Genomic DNA, 19,208 nt, shown 5'->3' with positions numbered 1-19,208 from the left:
GATGATCGTCCAGATACCCACCACCTACATTCAACAGTTCCATCATTTTGTCATATTAACTAATGTGCACACGCACGCGTGTGTGTGTGTGTGTGTGTGTGCGTGTGTGTGCACGTGCACATGTTTGGCTGAACTGTTCAAGAGTAAACCATTCGACACACCACAGTACTTCAACCACGTCAGCGGTATCTCCGGAGAACGGGAGCGCGCTCCTCCTAACTCCAATGCCGTTATCACACTGGAGAAAATGAACAATAACTGAATACTGCCTTACAGGCCACATTCGTATTTACCCAGTTCTCAAAACGTCTTTTTTAGCTTGTCTCTGGTCAGGGTCCAGCGGACTCTGAGGGATTCTTAGCAAGCTAGAGTCTGAGACTCCCTCTGGCAGGGCCCGCCCGGCTGACGAGGGAGGGAGCTAACTGGCCACCATTCCTTCCTGTGCCGTGTGCAATGTGAAGGAGGGCTTCCAGAAACCGCAGAAGCAGCATTCCTCTGGAGGGCTTTCACACACGGTGACAGGCCGTGGGACTCCCTCTGGCACTCCCTCTACCAATTAGCTCACCGGGCACAGGCAGCCTCCTGCTTGGGCTCCAGAGAAAGCAGCTGCTCTGGGGCCAGAAGGGGAGGGTGGTGAGGGGGCTGCACTTGGCCAGCACCAGAGCCCTGGGAGCCTGGAGCTGCCACTGGGAGGTCTCCCTAGAGAAGAGCCACCATCCGTCCTCCCCAACCAGACCATCTACGAGTACAGGGGCTCCGTCAGTGGCAAGCAAGGACCAGAGCCACATGCAACGGACGCAGTCAGCACATGGTCCCCAGCCCAGAAGAAGTCAGAGAGGCGCCCCAGGAGACTTGGCATTTTCAAGTCCCCAGTGAGGCCCAGGGCGCACAGCTGGAGACTTCCCCTCCTCCGTACAGTGCTCTGGGAACGGGAGTCCATCTGTCCCAGGCGGGCCTCCAACAGCCCGAAGACTGCCCTCCACTGCCTCTCACCAAATGCCTCCAGAGATGGCCAGCGGGAGGAAGAGATGCTCGTGCCTGGGCGACCCAGATCCACCAACCGCCCAACACGCTCTCCCTGCCCTTGAGGAGCTAACCTAACTTTTATATCAAAATGTATCTCCATGAGAACCCTGTGTCTGTGAGCGAATCGGCACTGGAGGGGACAGAAGTGACACACGGCGGGGCTGAGTTTTCATATACAGCCCCCTTGCTGGCCTCGACTGGAGAGCTGGGCCCACCGCTCACAGGGCCTTCAGGCCAGTGGGACCTTAAGAGACCCAGAATCAGGGGTCCCAGGCTTTGTCCCACCTCCAGCCGTGGCCACTTGTCAGTGACACCAGTCCCCCAACAATAACCCCTCACATGTCCTGAGTGCCTCCACCTCTGCGACCTCAGGGAGTTCTCACTAAAAACCCAGGGAACAAGAAAGGCTGCAATTATCCTCATTTACAATGAAGGGGAAATCTCTAGGGATTTGGCCTGGACCCAGCTCCTTCCACATCCATGTGCTGCCTCCTCTTTGCCAGGAGTTCCTCCTCTGCTGTGCCCCTTCCTCTGTGTCCTATTTTACGAACTTAAGGGAGAAAAACACGATTTGTCAATATAAAGATATAGAATTCCTTGGGATTGGAACTCTCTGGGTTTCCCTAGATTTAGGCCCCCAGACCTGTCTTCCACAGTCATCCCCAAGTCCTGTGTGCAAGTGACCTCAAAGGGTCCCCAGAGCTGAAGACTGCCCAGACACTGACCAGAGGAGGAGGGGTGGGGTGGGGGAAGTATGAGAGTGGGAAGAAGGGGGAAGGAAGAGGGAAGGCAGGCAGAGGGGACTTAAGAAAGGTTGATTGAGAAGGTCAAGGCAGGGAGGAGGTCAGCCTAGGAAGGCTGAGAGAGCCCAGGGTAAATCTGGTCTAAGCCACATTTAGGCGATAACTAACATACGGTGTCCAGGTGAGAGGCCATGTCGGTCCCTCTGACCCAGACCAGGGAATGCAGGGCCGTTTCCTGAAAGGGTTTGGCTAACAAACTCCTTGGAAGACCAAGAGGGAAGAGGGCTGGCTGTCTTCAGAAGAGGAGGAGTTTTCAGAGGAAGATCTTGGCTCCTTCATCCTTAGACGAAAACCTTCTCTAACTCTGAGCTGCTCCATGGTGCCAGGGGCCACTTCCAATGGCGCTTCTGTGGGCATGTTGCAGCAAGAAAGCGCACTCACCTAGAGAAGGTAACCGGACTCCCGTGCTACAAGGAGGTGGCACAGCAGGCCTCTAATCTCCTCCCAATCTCTTAATCCTGTGATTCTGTCTAGAAAAGGAAACCAAGCCCAGACAAGCGTGGAAGGGGCCCTGTTTAGGGAAATCCCAAATTGATGTTAATCCCCAAAGCACAAACCTTCCCACCACACTTTGGCCCATTCGAGACTTGTCTTACAAATGTTCACGAAAACGAACAGTAAGAAAGAGCTCAGGTTCCGAGGTCCTCCCCTGGCAGCTCCGCCCAGCTCAGCCCTCTGAGGTGCCCCGCACCCCCAACTCTGGCATGGAGCCTTCCAGCAGCTTCTGGTCCCTCCTCCTCAGGTCACAACCACATCACAGACTCTCAGGGCTCTCCTGAATCCTCTGGGATCACCAGGGGGCCTCCTGTCTATGCCAGTCCTTAAAACCCCCAACATTAGATTCTCTTTGAAACTAGAGGCCATGTGTGCGGTGTGGCAACTTGTCACAATAGATCATTCTACCCATTACCAGCTTTCTAAGTTACATTTTTCTTAGTGTCATTTCTCGATGAAAAGACCTGCCAACCAACTTGCGGAAAAACGAGACATGTCCACCACATGTAAATTAAAATTGAATCTGGTTTATTTGCAGAATTTTACTTAAACCAATTCTCATTTCTCCCTGTTTCCCATCATTATATAAAAACCCATCCTTCGTACAAGCATGGGAAATGCTGAACCATGAGTAAGAAGTGAATATTGCACATTTAATGACCAAATAAGTCGTGGTTTTAAAGGCCACACTAGACATGTGGGAAAGAAAGGGTAAAATACAATTAGGAAGTACTTGTTGCCCCGTAAGTGATTTTAAGCCATTGAAAGAAAAATAAATGGTAACCTTCAGTGCTCAGACACATTACACCTGTACATTAAAAAATAGAAGTTACAATAAACAACATTCATTCCTTAAGTGATTTCATTACCCCCAAACAGGGTCAGTAGTTTAACTTTATTTTTCAAGTTATTCTCATCAGAAATCAGGAACCTCTCTGGCCTAGAGGAAGCATCGACTACAGCTTCTACAGGACAATTGGTGGCTCTGTAAGGATCACCACGGACCAGAACAAGGTCAGTTATGAGCACCTGGCTGTAAGCCAAGAACTTTATCCAGCTCAACCCAGATTCAAACGTAAGATCAGTCTGTTTCTTGTTTAAAAAACAAGAAAAAAAGCAACATGTTTGTTTCCAACATTATACTCTGCATTTTGTTTAATAAGACAAAGTTAACTGGGCAGAAAAAAATTCAGCTGCTACTTCAAAATAAGCCATAAACTTGGTCCAAAATGAAAAGCAGTTTTGAAGGATGTGTGCGAAGCCTTGGTAGAAGCCTATCATGCAGACAGGCGAGACCAGTCTTTGGAAGGAAATGACGTTAAACCACAGTCTGGCGTGTGAATTCGCCACGAACTGAAGGTGCCAACCACGGGGCTGCTGAGAAGCGATGCCATCCACGGCCCCTGGGGAGCGGACTGGATTGCTGGGTCCTCGCTGCTGTGACTGACCCCCAGGGCAGAGGCTAGGCGGAGGGCACAGAACGGAAGCAAGCGTACTCCCCAGACCCTGCAGGTGCACACCACCTCCGGTTTGTGCCCTTGGAGCCTCATGTGTCTCGAGTCCTGGCCCTGCTACTCACGGACACGGCCCTTCTGGAATACCACGGGCTAACTTGGGCACTTTTCCCAAAGAGCAGCCCTGTTAGACTTTGGGGGTTAGAGGGCCAACGGAAGGCACTGAGCATTTAGCCTGAAGACTAAGAGGTGGATGGGTAGGGTCAGAGTGTGATGAGGTCTGGAAATGTTGGAAGATTTGTCTGAAGAATAGGCAAGCAGCCCCGGCCTGGCTTGCCTCAGCCCAACCGTTACCAGTGTTATCAGGCCAGTTTTGGCACAACATCAAGCAGAACTAGAGACAGCTGGCCACTGGCCACCTGGGCTTGCCCATGAGGGGCGGGACTACTGGCTGGGGTGCGGGGTGGGGGGGCAGAGGAGAGGCAGGAGGGGGGTCAGGCGGGGAGGCTGGAGAAGTGCTGGGGACCCCTGCTGAATGAGAAGTGGGACCGGATGAGCTTTAGTGTCCCTTTGCCCTAATGTGACTTTAAAAGTCACAATTCTACAGCATTTGCTTCCTGCTCCCAGAGAAAACATTAACCTTAGTATGAGAATCCCAGTACAAAACCGGTATCACCTTCACTCAAAAGGAAGAAAGGGCATGAACACACTGCCTCGGACAGCGTGGACACGCTGACTTCAGGAACCGACCGGGAAGAATGGGGTTGGCACCTGGTTCAGGTGAGATTAGGCTACTCTGGGGGTTTGCCTCAGAGCTGAGCGACTCCGGCAACGCCAGGAAGCAGATGTGACTGAGCCCCAAATAGATGATGAGGTTCTCTGCATGCCCAGGAGCTTGGGGAACATGCTGGGCAGGTCCCGGCTCCTCCGTCAGGCTGAGCAGACACAGCAGCACAACCTCCCGTCCTCAGCGTCTGGACATCCCAGCTTCCCGCCGTGCTCACTGGTCACGGCTAGGCACGGGAGCCAGGAGTGGGGAGACCGAGGGTGCCTCTCTGACCATCCTCCGTGTGCTGCAGAGCGCGGGGAGACAGGGGGCAGCAGTAGGGCAGGTGCCTGTCATCAGCCAGGAAGCTGCCAGACGTCCCTATCTGAAGCAGGCGGCGCCGGGGCAGGTGCGGGCGGCCTGGCTCCGGCAGGATCCCGACAGCCGTGCACAGCACGGGAACCATCTCCGAAACCAGCCCTGCGCACTCGGGAGGCCTACTACTTTGGGCAGCAAAGGCGCGTTAGCCAGGAGGCCACAGCAGCGTTGCCACCTTCTGACCTGTCTGTCTTCAAAGCACTTTCTCGGCCCAGAGCCGCTGCGAGGAGGCTCCCCGGCGGGCCGAGCTCCCGCAGTTGCTAAGCATCCAAGAGTCAGGGAGGAGGCGCTTTCACGGACCATCTCGGATGATCGAGTTCCAGTGTCAGATAAAACAGAGGACGCTGGGCATAAAAGTGCATCAACTGTAACTGAAATACTTGACACGACAGTGTGAGGTCCCTAAAGTTCATATTCTTGCTAGCTACAACCAGAGATTGATTTTATTTTTTGTAATTTTTACGGACCAACCACATTATAAATATTACAAACCTTCAAAAATCAATAGGTTAATCATAATTTTCTTTAAAATGTACATACTGTCACTCAAAATTTTCACATTCTAGGGTATCAATAATTACAGCTTCCTCAGAGAAAAGAGCACAAAAAGCCCCTCCTGTCATAAAATCTGTGTTGCCAAATCAGCCATGGAACTACTCCCAGCCTCTAACACTTTCGGACACAGCACGGGGAAGCTGCCTGATGTTGAAAATGGGGACACACAAAAGCCAGGCTAGCTCTGTGGCGCGCCCCTCTGAGACAGCCAGCCTGTGACCTCACAGATAGAGACGGGGACGGTCTCTGTGAGGCAGAAGTGCTCTGTGCGACTGGAAAAGTGGGAAATGAGGAACAGCTCCTGCACACTTCCACATGTTGGGGGAAGCACCCTAAGGACATCTGAAAAGAGATTGTCCCTCCGTTAACCTAGATCCCTACCCCCTGCTAAGAGCTCTCAGTTCAGGTATTTTTAGGTAAATAACCTTGGGTTGTAAGTAACCCATGAACAGAAGACCTATTATGCAAGCTGAACAAACAAAATCAACTCTGAGCCAAGAGAATTAGGAAGACAAAAGTCAAACTGTGCATTCCAGGGGAAGTGACGGGTACAAGAAGCCGGCCACAGAACAAGGCCACGCTACAGAGAGGCGCTGGTAATGAGTGAACTGTTACCAACAACAGAAGGCACAGGCTACGGGGAAAAAGCCAAGTTTCCTCGGACAAGTGCTTCAGCAGGTGTGCGAACTTCATCTGAGTTTAAATGTGGATGAAGAAACACGCGGGGACCAGAGCGTCAAGGTCTGACTCCGTCCGTCTCTCCAGAGAGCAAGGCCTTCCGATTTCAAGCCCAGTGTCTAACAAGAGTTGCGAAGTCTGATGTCTACAGGGACAGAGGAAGTGATGTGAAAGAGGGAATGCGCCGGGGTAGGCTCCACAGGGATTACGTCTACAGTGAGCACACTCTCTCCCCCGTGAGAGTCACACAAAACACACAGCCAGCGTGCCACCTCAGTTGGCAGGGACGTCTCCTTCCCCATGAGGACCATGGCTGGATGGAAACGGACCTGTCACCATGTCTACTGTCCACTACAATCAGGATCAAGTGGCCCCATTTCAGATAATGACTCACTTTAATTCGGCGTTCTCTCCATTCTGAGGGAAGTCCTACTTGTAAGCTGGTGTATATCCTCCCACGGGAGAAATGCAGAAATTTTCAAAGCTTCTTTTACCCCGAAGGAGCAAAAATGGGACTCAAAAGTGAGGGTTCTACATGATTCCCAAAGCGGTGAGATCTGGCACAGCAGTCTTGAGATTTAAATAAAACAAGGAAGACAGAAATGGAGACACAAGAGCCCCGTGCGGGCTCCTGGAGGTGACTGGGGATCCAGCCACCGAGAGTGGTTCTGTGCCCAAGTGGGACTCGGGAAGTTTCTCCTGTCGGGTGAACGTCAACACTAAAAGGGCCCTAGGAGTTTTCAAGAATGAGGAACACACACACACACACACACACACACACACACACGTGTGCATGCACAACAGAAGTATCTAGTGCCTCCCGACTTGCATCTCAGTCAACTAACTCATTGGCCAAACAGAGCTCTGCAGTGAGACTGAGCGAAGTTACTTGTGCAACAGCAAAGTTAAATGTAAACATAAACAGCAACAGGGTTTCTTGAGATACTCGGTGTTACTATCGTATGTTGTCCAAGTAATGCACTTCCGGATAGAGACCGTTAACGAGAAGAGCCAGGAAGCTTTTCCCATCTTGGAGGCAATGGCCAGGATGCTTTATAAATTGCGCAGCCTGTGAGATCTGATCCTGGCAGTCAACATACTGCTTGCTTGATGGCAAGGATTCAAGCGCGGTCAGAGCCTAAAAGACACAAGAGGGTTAACCGCATAGATGCATGTTAACGTGACTCCCACAGGGGCAGCACACGTGCCATTACCTGGTGCAACTGTGAGCCCCCAGAAGGCCTACAGAACTAGGAGTAGAATCCCAGAGGCAGGCACCGACTAACCACGGTGGAAGGAAGCCAGCAATTCAAGTATGTCTGGCTTCAGCCACCTTCCCCCACATCCAGCCTTCCTTCCTCCTGGCCTGGGCTGTTTCCCAACCGTGCCCCACAGAGAGCCCCTGCGGCAGGCAGGCTGGCTGGCTACTGCCTCATCCTCCTTCACTCGGGTGCAAGCAGAGACGTCCCCACCAAACCACCTGCTGCCTCTCCTCCTTCCCAGAGTCTGAAATCCCAGGGGCCAATGGCCTGTGCGATGTTTGATTTGCCATTGGGTTTGCTCTTAGGTTGTAAAATCCTGTCATATTAAACGAACTGTATGAAATCCAAAAGAAACGAGTGTCTAAGTGCTGCTGAGGATAAACAATAAGGTGGTTCTATCGGCCAACAGAGCACAGATCAAGTTCCTCCGGCTCCGCATGCCAGAAAGAGTACAGGTGCTCCCATGCCCCTCTTTACATTTCTTAATCCCATAATTTTAAAATTTCTTTCCTTCATAGTGGGAGAAGAGAAAAAGACTGTATTTGGAGAAAACAAAATCAGAACAATATACAAGTTCCCCCACCCACAGAATGCCGACTGTGGCCATAAAGATCCCCTGTGCCCCCCGCCTCAGCTATGCGGACCGCTGCTTCAGAAAACCGAGATTAAATGGTGGAATTTGCTTGGCTCAGTAAACAATGGAGAAGATTTCGAGGATGGTAAATGAACGGGCAGCTTAGAAATAAATGGCCAGGGGGTCGAACACAGAAGTCCAAAAGTAGAAAATAAACTGGAGAGATTTAGGTACCAACCTAACTGCTGTGTGAAGAGTTCAACCTAAGAACAGGGATCAACGGGGACAGGCGGCAGTTGTTGCTCTAACAGCATGCCCGCAGACAGGGAAGGCCCTCGGGAAATCACCCGCCCACCTGTGGCAGTTCAGCCTGGCTCACAGACGGCTTTAGGGACTCAGATATAAGTTGGGTCAGCCCAGGTAGTGCATAGACCTGTTATTATACAGACCAAAAAGCCTGCTCTCAGGAGTTAAGTCATCACCCAGCACCTGGCTAGCTCGGACACCTCAAGGCCGCAGACGAGGAGCTGGGGGTCCAGGTGCTTACTGTTCCCCCAGAGGCCTGCAGAGCTCGAAGGAGGTGAGACGGAGCCACCGAGTGAGCCCCGGCCCAGTACTCACAAGTTAGTGCGCCCGCCCCTCTCCGCTCCCCTTCCCTATCACACAACCAGGAGAGAAACTGTCCCATTGTCTGGCTGGTTACAAGGTTCTAGCAAGTGAGCAAACACTTACACCAGGGCCTGCCACGCATTGAGGACTCACGAATGCAAGCCATTGTTTTATCTGAGACACCTCTGTACGCACTCCGCCAGCCCGTTTCCAGGTCAAAACAGTTACGGGAATGGGACCACTGGCTTGGGGCCTTCGGTGGTTTTAGAATAAACTATCATCATAGCTGTTTGGTCCTTCCAACAGCAGCTAGCCGTGGTCAGCCTCCAGACTCACAAAACAGGACCTGCTTCCTTGGTTCCCAGTGAAAGCTCAGCTAACCTCAGCAGTCTCTGCTGTGGCCCCAGCTTCTGTGCCAGTGCCCAGCCCCCAGCAAGTGGCCGGTGAGCACAGCCATGTTCATCAGAACCCAATTAGATCCCGGACCAGCTTGTCTGCCCACAGCCTTGCTTCTGCTAGGGCGGCAGAGACGGTGCTCACAACAAGCGCCCACAAAGGGGTTTAAGACCTGAGGCAGGCACATGCAGTAACCATTTCCCAGCACACAAAGCACACCAAAGAGCTACTCGGGAAAATCACATCCTCGTGCTGTTGTCATGTGTAAAGACCAGCACTGCCTACTTCCCCGCCTCCTGCGTAGGCCGGCTAAAGGACTCCTACCCCGGAGCTGAAAGCTGTTTTTACTGACCTGCTGAGCTTTTGGGGTCAGATGTAATTCCGTGCCAGGCTTCAAACGGATCTGATCCTCTGAAGGAACCTGAACCGAAAGGAAGGCGACCATGCCTCGAGCAACCACTCGGAACCTTAGGGGTCAGGGAGAAGTCAGAAGTAAATGACTATTAAAGGAAATATTTTACAAATAAATACATTTTCTCTTTAAAAACAAGATAAACACATTTCAGACCTAATGTTGTTATTAGCCTTTGCAGGCAAATCTTAAAAAAGATCAAGAAGGAACATTAATTTTCCTTCCATCATCACTGCCCAACAAGGTGAGCAACATTCAGACTCAAGAAGAAAGTGCTGCAAGCATGCAGAAATAACTGGAACTCTCAGACGGTGCTGGTGTGAATGTGAGAGATGGGGTAGGAAGATAGGTTTAGGCAGTTGCTCAGTGACAGAGTGACCATATGACCCAGCAATTCCACCCCTGGGCATATGCCCAAAAGAACAGAAAACAGGTGTTCTAACAAACATCTGTAAACGAATTTCACAGTGACACTATTTACAACAGCCTGAAAGTGTAAACAACCCAAATGCCTATCAACTGATGAATGGATAAACAAAATGTGGGACATCACACAGCGGAATATTACTCAGCCGTTAAAAGGAGTGGGGTACAGTTACATGATAAAACACAGGTGAGTCTTGAAACTTCATGCTAAGTCACAGAAGCCAGACACGAGGTCACATACTATATGATTCCATTTATATGAAATGTCCAGAGTAGATTCAATAAAGTCGGCAAGTCAACTAGTGGCTGTCAGAGATGCAGAGGACAGGGATCTAGAGAGTAACTATTTCAAGGGTGTAAGATTTCCTGTTGGGGTGACAGAAACATTCTGGAAAGAGACAGTGGTGACAGCTGCAACACCATGTATGTACTAAATGCTATTGAATTGCACATTTTAAAAGAGTTGCCATCACAAATTTTATGTTACCTGTAGTCTACCACAATTTAAGTGAATCAAAATCACATACTCCTGCTAAATTCTATCACAAACAAAGAGACATGGCGTCACCCAGTTTGGACTGAGTGATTCCCAAAGTTGCAACAAGAGGATGGGCTATTCCGTAAGAATAAGAATGCTGACAGGAGAATTCTTTTCAACACTGATAAGGGTTTGGAAAGAAAACCATTATGCAAATAAGTGAGATAAAAGGGAGGCGAGTAGCAAATTCTTTCATGCTCCGGAATTTCTTAGCAACAAAAACTTAGACTTGTTTCTCGTTATTTACCCTTCTTATCAGTTAACTTCAACTCATCCTGACTTACAGTTCTAGGAGACTGAGTGCCTCGTGGGACCTGGGGGACCTGACAAAGTGTGCAGTGAGGAAGCTAACTGGGGTATTTTAACCTGACCTTGCACACCGTCGCTGGCTCAAAATCAGGCCGAAATCTCAGTGTGGTCAGGTTACAAAGTCAAAACACGACAAGAGATATGACTAAGAAAACATTTTTTAGATGTGAAAACAAAGTTGTTTTAAAATGAGAAAAAAATAAACATGTTTTTAAAAAATATAAAAATGTAATCAGGTGCTGATTTTCCCCCCTTAATCTATGGGGGAACCCTAGCCCTTAAAAGTCAAAAAACCTACTGAAGCATCACAAGCCCTGAGCAGGACCAGATGCCGATGCCCATTTCAAAGAGCGGTGGCAGGTGCCTCCTTACCTGTTAGACAGGGGCGACTTCCGGCCCAGCCCGATTGCCCCCAGAATTCCAGAGCCGAGCCTCTCCTCGGCCAGCAGGCTCAGCCTACTCTGAAGCATGAGCAGAACTCGAACGACCGATTCTGTCAAGACCGAATCACACTGCTCCGTCTGCATCAGCGAGAGCTGCAGGACTTGGTGCCACCACAGAAACAGCTTGGCCTCTTCCTGCGCGGAGCTGCGGGGCAGGAGGAGGGCCCGGAGGAAAACAAAATTAGAAGTGCAGTCTTTCTATTTAACTGAAAGTCCACATTTGAATTTTAAGTATAGGGCACACTCGGTACTTTAAAAGGCTGGGCTAACAGGTAAGAATACAGTGAGTGTGATACATAGCCACAGGCCTACGAACCTCGGATACACCTGTTCCAACCACTTGCTTAAGATGAGCAGCACTTTCATTTCGTTCCTTAGCGTCTGCTCGCTGTTTAAACACTGAAGCAAGTAGACGTACAGAGTCAGGTAACTGCCGAGGGACAGGCACTCCTGCAGAAATTCTTCTATGGTGAGCTCAGGAACTTGAAGGGACACCAGAATGGGGCCCCATCCTAAATTCTGATTGAGGGAACCTAAGAAAAGAACACCAAGAAAAGACAGCAAGATTAAAACAGGAATCAAATTATTTAACTGCTGTCATGAGTCTTTTCGCTTTAGGCTTCATGTCAAGCCCACGGAGGGCCCCGGAGGCCACCCAAGGGAAGTGCGGCAGCGGCTCACACTGGAAAGCTCCCCCGCTGAGGGCCAACGCCCCTGCCAGCCACTGCGGAGGGCCAAAATCAGAACTCCGTGTTCTCAGAGTCACCCTTCTTGTCTTTTTATGGTCATTAAAATTGCAGGTAGACACTGCTTGTCCAGTCATCTAAGATTCTTAACTTCATCTAATAACCTTTTAAGTATGTTATGAAAATTTATGCTTTTCCAAAGAAAATTATTATTCTATCCTACTGAAGTATTTCCCCTTTTCAAAGCTTTGTTGGACTCATCTCTCAATGGAAATCAATTGAAAAAAAATTTTTTTAATTTAATAACATGAATGAATTTGAAGCAAGAGTATTATCCTAATGGTTCTCAAGTCTTTGAGGGGAATGACAGTGGGGAGATGGTGACATGCACAGCACCTTCCATGGGGGGACATGGAGATAGGTCATGGGTTTGCCAAGAAAGGGCAGGGGTAGGTTATGGGCACCTCAGCATCCTTCCTCTAATGCCCTTCTTTCTCTCCCACTGTGTGCACAATCATGTGTCAGGGTATGAGTTGAGTTGTGCTAATCCGAGCCATTCTTCTTAACCAGACCACATTGTTTCCAGAATCAGAGTTTAGAGGGAGGTTAGGGAATAAGAAAGATTTTTTTTTTTTTTAAAGATTTTATTTATTTATTTGACAGAGAGATCACAAGCAGTCAGAGAGGCAGGCAGAGAGAGAGGAGGAAGCAGGCTCCCTGCTGAGCAGAGAGCCCAACTCGGGGCTCGATCCCAGGACTCTGAGATCATGACCCGAGCCGAAGGCAGCGGCCCAACCCACTGAGCCACCCAGGCGCCCTAAGAAAGATTTTTTAAAGGCAGGGGTGGGGTGGGGATTGAGCTCTTTGTAATAGTTTAAAAGATGTGACAAAAAGCAATAGAAGACTTACATGAAAACTCATTTTAACAAATGACAAAAATAGAGAAAAAGAACACAGTGGGTCTTAATATAAAGATTCTAGTTTATAGCATTTGAAAAGCGTGGCCAGGCCTATGGCTTACACAATGTGCCCACCATAAATGGGCTGGTCTGACGTCCCAAACCACCGTAAAGTGAACTAGAGGTTCCCTCCACAGAACCATGGTTGTACCGACAGACATGGGCCACAGGTTCTCACGCTAACTGCAGGTCTTTGCAAACAAAACAAAATACAGTATACTTGAGTATTAACAAGGAAATCTGTGTGCCACTATCACCCACTGGGGGGAGTGGTCAGGAAAGGTACCTCCTTCTGACAAAGCTTCGTTCTCCCCTGGAAAGGACCCACTGAAAGAGAGCTTCATACCTTCTTTGAAGTAGGCAGTGATGCAGGCTTCCGTGGTCTCAGCCATGTGGCGGACAGAAGCCAGGCTCTGACAGGCTGCTGTGAGGAGGGGCAGGACCACCAGCCCGTGCACTTTCTGCCCAATCCAGGTCCGGATACTGCCCCGGAGGAACTCTGCCGTTGGAATAGTCGCATTGTTCATCATCATTAGGACTTCCATGAAGAGGCTGCTGAGGGCCATGTGGCGGGTCTGGCTGTCCATGTCTGCAGGGGAACACAGACACACTGTCAGAGGCCGCCAGAACGCCGGCATGACTGTGAGCAGCCTCGGCTGCACGCTGGGCACCTTTTACAATTCTGCTAGCTGAACCCGAGAACCAAAGCAGATACTCTGCAAGGTGCTTCGCTGTTACGGTTGGGATGCAGCACATGAGTACTTTGCATGGGCACAGCAGGAACCACTGAGAGACCCTTGGGTACAGTAAGTGGCCGAACAAGACTTTAATAAAGAGACGTTATCAAGCCGGTGTGAAAGACCAAATTATTTATCAGAACATGCTTACTCAGACTTTAGCTTCCAAACCTTGCTCATCTGGAAAACCAAGTACACAGATCTCAGAAGTCACGTGATAAACTAACTAGAAAAAATACCTCCACACTCACCACTACCAAAGCTGTCAATACTCTGGTGTGATTTACAAGGAAGAGAGGTTATTACTAAAAACAAAATATTAAAGAAAAGAAACACCTCTAAACCTTCTTAAAAGAGCTCCTAACTTAATCAGCTCTTATTTCTTTGTTTTTTAAATAAGTGGACAGACTGAAATTTTAAATGGATCTTTCAAAAAAAAAAAAAAAACCAGAGATGAAAAGAACACAGTAAGAAAAAGCAAGTTCACTGTACAAGACACCGCAAATGAGCAGGTTACGGAAGTGGATTCCTTCCTCACATCCCAAAACAAAAACCTTGTTCACCAGGTGTTTGTGGAGAAAACTATCCAAAGGGCTACAGTTTTTGCCCAACTATTTCTAACTCTTCTTGAGCTAGGTAAAATTTTTTAATGGAAAGAAGTAGGGCTTTGTCACCACAAGGCTTCCGTATTCATGTCAGTGAGAGCAGGGGGAGTCTGGGCCTTACCACACCCATCAAATCAAACTCACCCACTTGCAAATGTTAAATAAAACCTAACGTAATGTTATTTTAAGACCTACTAATGATCAAGCAAGGACTTCAGAAACCAAAGCTCTAGATGAAAGTTCAACAATGTGAAGTGTTTAAGTGTGTATTTTGTTACGTATTGCCATGGGTACCGGCATTCTTCTCTAAGGCCTTATCTCCTTATCTCTGAATTTCAGCTCAAAAGCAACTGTAATTTTAATGTGCCTTTTAAGATGACTCAGAGGAACAAAAAACTTACACAGTAAGCCTCCTAATAGATTCTACCCTCTCGTCTCCCTATGCATCAACAACACAGCCAACAAACATTCTCTTAAAAACCAGATCTGCTCCCGTTAACTCTTCTGAGATCTCTTTAGAATGACCTCCTCTCCTGTACTTGGCCAGCCATTATCTGACCTTCACAGCCTAAACACATTTAATCAATTCTAAAACCGTTTTTCTGGTATCACCTGCTAATGTGTCTTTTTTTTTTTTTAACATTGACTGGGTGATACTGGCTAGAGGCGCTGATGCTAAAAGGTCGGGTGCACTGTCTCATCCCAGGCTTACAATACCCATACGAAACAGGTAGTACGACTATCATCCCATTTTGCAGATGAAGTTATACAACCTGTACAATCACACAGTCAGCAGGTGGAAAACCCAGGCAGTCGGGTTCCAGACTCTGCTTTTAATACCATATTATATACCATCATATACCATTCTATACTGCAGGTATGTTTAAGAAATTTCAACCAATTATTTACCAGTTCCAACCAACTCAGACAGTGACCCCAGCTTTCAATTGCTATGCTTCCCTCAATACTGCGGTTGCCTATTTTCAAACGGTATTTAAGTAAACATTAGAATGTTTGTGAGATCCATCCACGTGCTGGCCGATTTTCACTGCTGAATTCTATTATACAAATATACTACAACAATTCATCTGCTGAACACACGGGTTGTTTCTGGTTTTGGACCCGCTCAGATGCATAGCTACAGAAACTGTTCACATCTCCCAGGGTACAGGTGCATTTCTTTCGGAATATTCCAAGGGGCAGAATTCTGAGTCACAGGATGCACAAACTAGTAGATGACGGATGCCAAGTTTTAAAAAATGGTTGTACCAGCTTCTCTGTGGCCAGCAGTACATGAGTTCCACTGACCATGCTCACCAACCTTAACTGTACTCATTCTGGTGGGTGTGTCATCACCTGTCACTAAGGGTTGCATTTCCCCGGTGATTAACATGGTTAGCATCTTTCCGTAAATATACTGGTCATTTAGATAATCTCTTTCATAAAATGTCAATTCAAGGGACTTGTTCATTTGTTCTACTGGGTTGTCGTCTTCTTCCTTCTTTCATCCAGTGTGATCATTTCAGTCACTCATATTTAATGTAATTCCTGATGTAACTGAGTCTAAATCTACAACCTTACAATATACTTTCCATTTATTCCTCCAATTCTACATCCCTTTTTTGATCTTTAGTTCATTATTTCTTATTCCTTTTTTTCTCTTTTGGTCTGGAAGCTGAACACATTCCAACATTCTTAGAGTGGTTGCCTGACCAACTGCACGTGCACTCTTGACTTACAAAGTCTGAATGTTAACCAGCTCCAAGACGGTGCCAGGGCTCTGTAACACTCTAACTCCCACCAGCTCTCCCTGCTGGTGTCTTAACCCTGGTCGACATTACTATTACTACTGTTTTAGACAGTCACGTTTCATGTACATTTGCCTATGCGCTTATTTGCCATTTTCACTGATCTTCACACTCACTCCCTTCCTATGTACATTCTCTGGATCATTCTCTCTCTCCTTCCATGGTCTTTGGTTGTATTTTGCTGTTCTTTTTATAACTTCTTAAGCTGGATTCTTATCTTAGTAACCTTCGTCTTTTTACAATTTTAATATACGCATTGAAGGCCAAGAAACTAAGTCCCACTTTAGCCACACCCTACGGTTTGGATGCATTCTGGTTTTTTATCCAGTTCTAAATCTTCTAAATTTCTATTATGATTGTTTCTTTGCTCATCAGTCTGCTTCTTAATTTCCAGGGTAGAGTTATAGTTTGTTACTGATTCCTAAATTCGCTGCACTGTGGTTAGAAAGTGTGAGGTCTGTCGCACACTGGTCCTTTAGGATTGGTGGAGACTGCCTCCAAGCTGATCAAGGGTGAGGCTCCTTAGCCATTCTGTGGGGGACTCACACCGTGTGAACTCTCACCATGTGAATTCTGCACGTACAGGGCACACACATCCTTGTCCACGTGTACACTAGACCCAGCAAGGCCCTTCAGGTTTCCTACAGCCTTACTGATTCTCCTTCAACTTCTTCAACTACTGTGAGATGTAAGGCAAAATCTCTTACCATGAGTGGATCTAACTTTTCTCTTCCTAATTTTGTCAGTTTTCACTTCAGGTATTTGCAGCTGCTACCGTGTAATTAGGTACAAATACACTTATCATTATTATATCCTCCTGGTGAATTAAACCTTTTATCAATTTTCAAAGGCTCTCTAATACTTTTATTTATTTATTTTATCATGCAACTTCAAAGCAGGAAAACACCCTAGAGATCATCTGGTTCTGTAACGCTTTCTGCCTCACAGTCCTATCCGTCCAAAATTAATCTTCTACACCAGCTTTCTGTTTTAGTAATCGCCTGATATGACTGCCTTATCGAAAGCTTTCTAGAGCCTAAACTCTGTATGTACTTTTTAGGAACAGCTTGAAGCTAGATGCTGTTCATTATTAGTCCAGGCTGACAAACTCTTTCAAGCTGAGTGTCAGTCCACTTACATTTACTGATGTACTTAAACTTTACTATCTTATTTTGGGTATTTTTCTCACCTTCTCCAAGCTTCTTTTCTTGTCTTCTTTGGACCAAATGCATTTTGGCCATTCCTTTTTATCTCTCTCCACTAACTTGGAAATTACACATTTTATTTCTATACTTCCAGTGAATTTCTTAGCAATTTCAACATTCACATTTTATCAAGATGTAAATTTAATCAATTTATTGACCTCTCGAACAATACTAAAACTTTAGAATGCTTTTAACTCAACCTCCTCCAGACTTACATATACTTGTGGTCATACAATTTGATTTTAGCTTTTGCTTTTTAAACCACTAAATGCATGATTACTGTAGTTTTCCGTATGTGCCCAACATTTTACCACTTTCTCTGCCTACTTTACCTGTTTATAATCCAAGCCTTTTTACTTGCGATCACTCTACTTCTACCTAAAAACCATGCTTTGGGATTTCCTTCAGTGATGTCCTGGAGACAAACACTCTTTTCAATGAAAGCACCTTTAGATCACTCTCACCCTTGACAGATGGTCTCTCTCAGCTTACAGCTCCCGGTTACAGGTCATCTCCTCACAGCACACGAAAGCTGTTCCATGGTCTCAGCTTCCTTTGTTGCTACTGAGAAGTCAGTGTTCAGTGTAAATGTTGTTCCTTTGTAGGTGTCCTTCTGTCTGTCCATTTGTCCCTCCTTCCTGGATGTGAAAATTGTTTCCTTTGTTCCTAGTGCTCGTGTAGCGTCACCACAGTGTGAAGTGTGTAGAGGTGTGAATTTCTCTGTCCTGCTTAGGATTTGCTGGATTCACTGAACCCAAGGAGTGTTGTGCTCATCAGCCCTGGAAAATTCTCAGCCTGGCTGTCTCTCCGGCTATTACTGTCCCCACCCACCCCGCTTTCTGTCTGTCCTCTCCGGGAATTCTGACTAGATGACTGCACGTACGTTCCATCCTGGCCTATCCCCTAGGCCCTCTAACCTCCCCTCCACGTTCTTCATCCATCCACTCTACATTTTGGATACCATCTTCATATTTATTCTCCGGTTTACTAATTTTCTCTTCAGATGAGTTGAACCTGGTGTTAAACTAACCCATTAAGTTTTTATTACAAGTGTTGTATTTTACATTTCTAGAATATTGGATTCTCAAAGCTATTTCTGTAATTTCTTGCTCTTTATGGACATTTTCAAATCTCTCTCATTCCAACAAATAGATAAAAGTACTTTTTTGTTTACTGTGCTAATTATTGCAATATCTTAAGTCATTCTCTATTGACTTGCTTGTGGTGCTTTGTTTCCGTGTGTGTGTGTGTGTGTGTGTGTGTGTGTGTGTGTGTGTGTTTTCCTTGTGTATTTTATGACTTTTTTTTTTTTTAAACTCTGAATTCATACTCCTTGGAACTCTGAGGCCAGAGCTGAAGATGGGTTTCTCCAACACAGCTCTGTGGGTGCTCTCCACCAGGCATCTAATGGCATTGCCAACCCAAAACACTTACACTCATTTCCCAGGTTGAGGGATTTTTCTCTGGACAATCTAGGTAGTAGGAATTTGTGCCTCAGACCCATATGAGGGTCAACTTGTGCCTACTACTTTTTTCAAAAGAGGTAGCTCTTTCCCCACCACACAGACATCTGACCCAACACCCAGGTCAAACAGATCACTGTCTTTGCTCTCCTCTCCCAGGAGCAAGTTTATCTCCGGCTCATCATTACACTGAGGATGCCATTGTGTGGGCGATGCTCACAAGCTCCTTTCAGGCCCCCATCTCCAGCAGGCCCTGGGCTTTAGTGGCCCCCAACTCCACCCACCCCAGTTTAAGACAGTTCTGTGAAAGTCTTCACGGGGGAGCCAGCTTCAGCATTCCATCTCCCTTGACAGGCTCCTCCTCCCACTTAGCTTCTGACTTCTAAGATTTTCTACCACCTCATGACAAGTTTCATTGTTGGTTTCTTAAAGACATTTTGTCCAGCATTCTTAGTTCTTTTCAGGAAGCAGTCAGGATACCCCATCCACCAACTGCCAGGAGCACGAGTTCTCCACACAGTTTCTTTACACGTCTACAGGTGACTCTGAAGGGCTCTTCCAGTGAGGAGCAAAAGCATCTTGGAATGCCGCACAGGGGCGGTCTCTGGTTCCCTCCTACTT

General features: G+C 47.3%; 1 protein-coding gene across 4 annotated transcripts in view; it reads right to left on the bottom strand.

Annotated features, from left to right (window-relative positions):
- Positions 1-2,831: 2,831 nt before the first annotated feature.
- EPG5 (ectopic P-granules 5 autophagy tethering factor) overlaps positions 2,832-19,208 on the bottom strand; it is a 106,632-nt gene continuing 90,255 nt past the window's right edge. For 3 of the 4 annotated variants that reach the window (XM_047696841.1, XM_047696842.1, XM_047696844.1), the window contains 5 exons: positions 13,116-13,358; positions 11,441-11,657; positions 11,054-11,269; positions 9,349-9,463; positions 2,832-7,293 (listed from right to left, as the gene is read on the bottom strand). In XM_047696841.1, the coding sequence (XP_047552797.1) occupies positions 7,111-7,293; positions 9,349-9,463; positions 11,054-11,269; positions 11,441-11,657; positions 13,116-13,358 (974 nt within the window). In that variant the 3' untranslated portion in view covers positions 2,832-7,110. Of the gene's footprint in view, positions 7,294-9,348; positions 9,464-11,049; positions 11,270-11,440; positions 11,658-13,115; positions 13,359-19,208 lie in introns of those variants that run through there. The other variant, XM_047696843.1, reaches the window with a different exon arrangement.

This window comes from Lutra lutra, chromosome 12, assembly GCF_902655055.1.
Source record: "Lutra lutra chromosome 12, mLutLut1.2, whole genome shotgun sequence".
NCBI lineage: Eukaryota > Metazoa > Chordata > Mammalia > Carnivora > Mustelidae > Lutra > Lutra lutra.
This window is presented reverse-complemented; position numbering and strand designations above follow the sequence as displayed.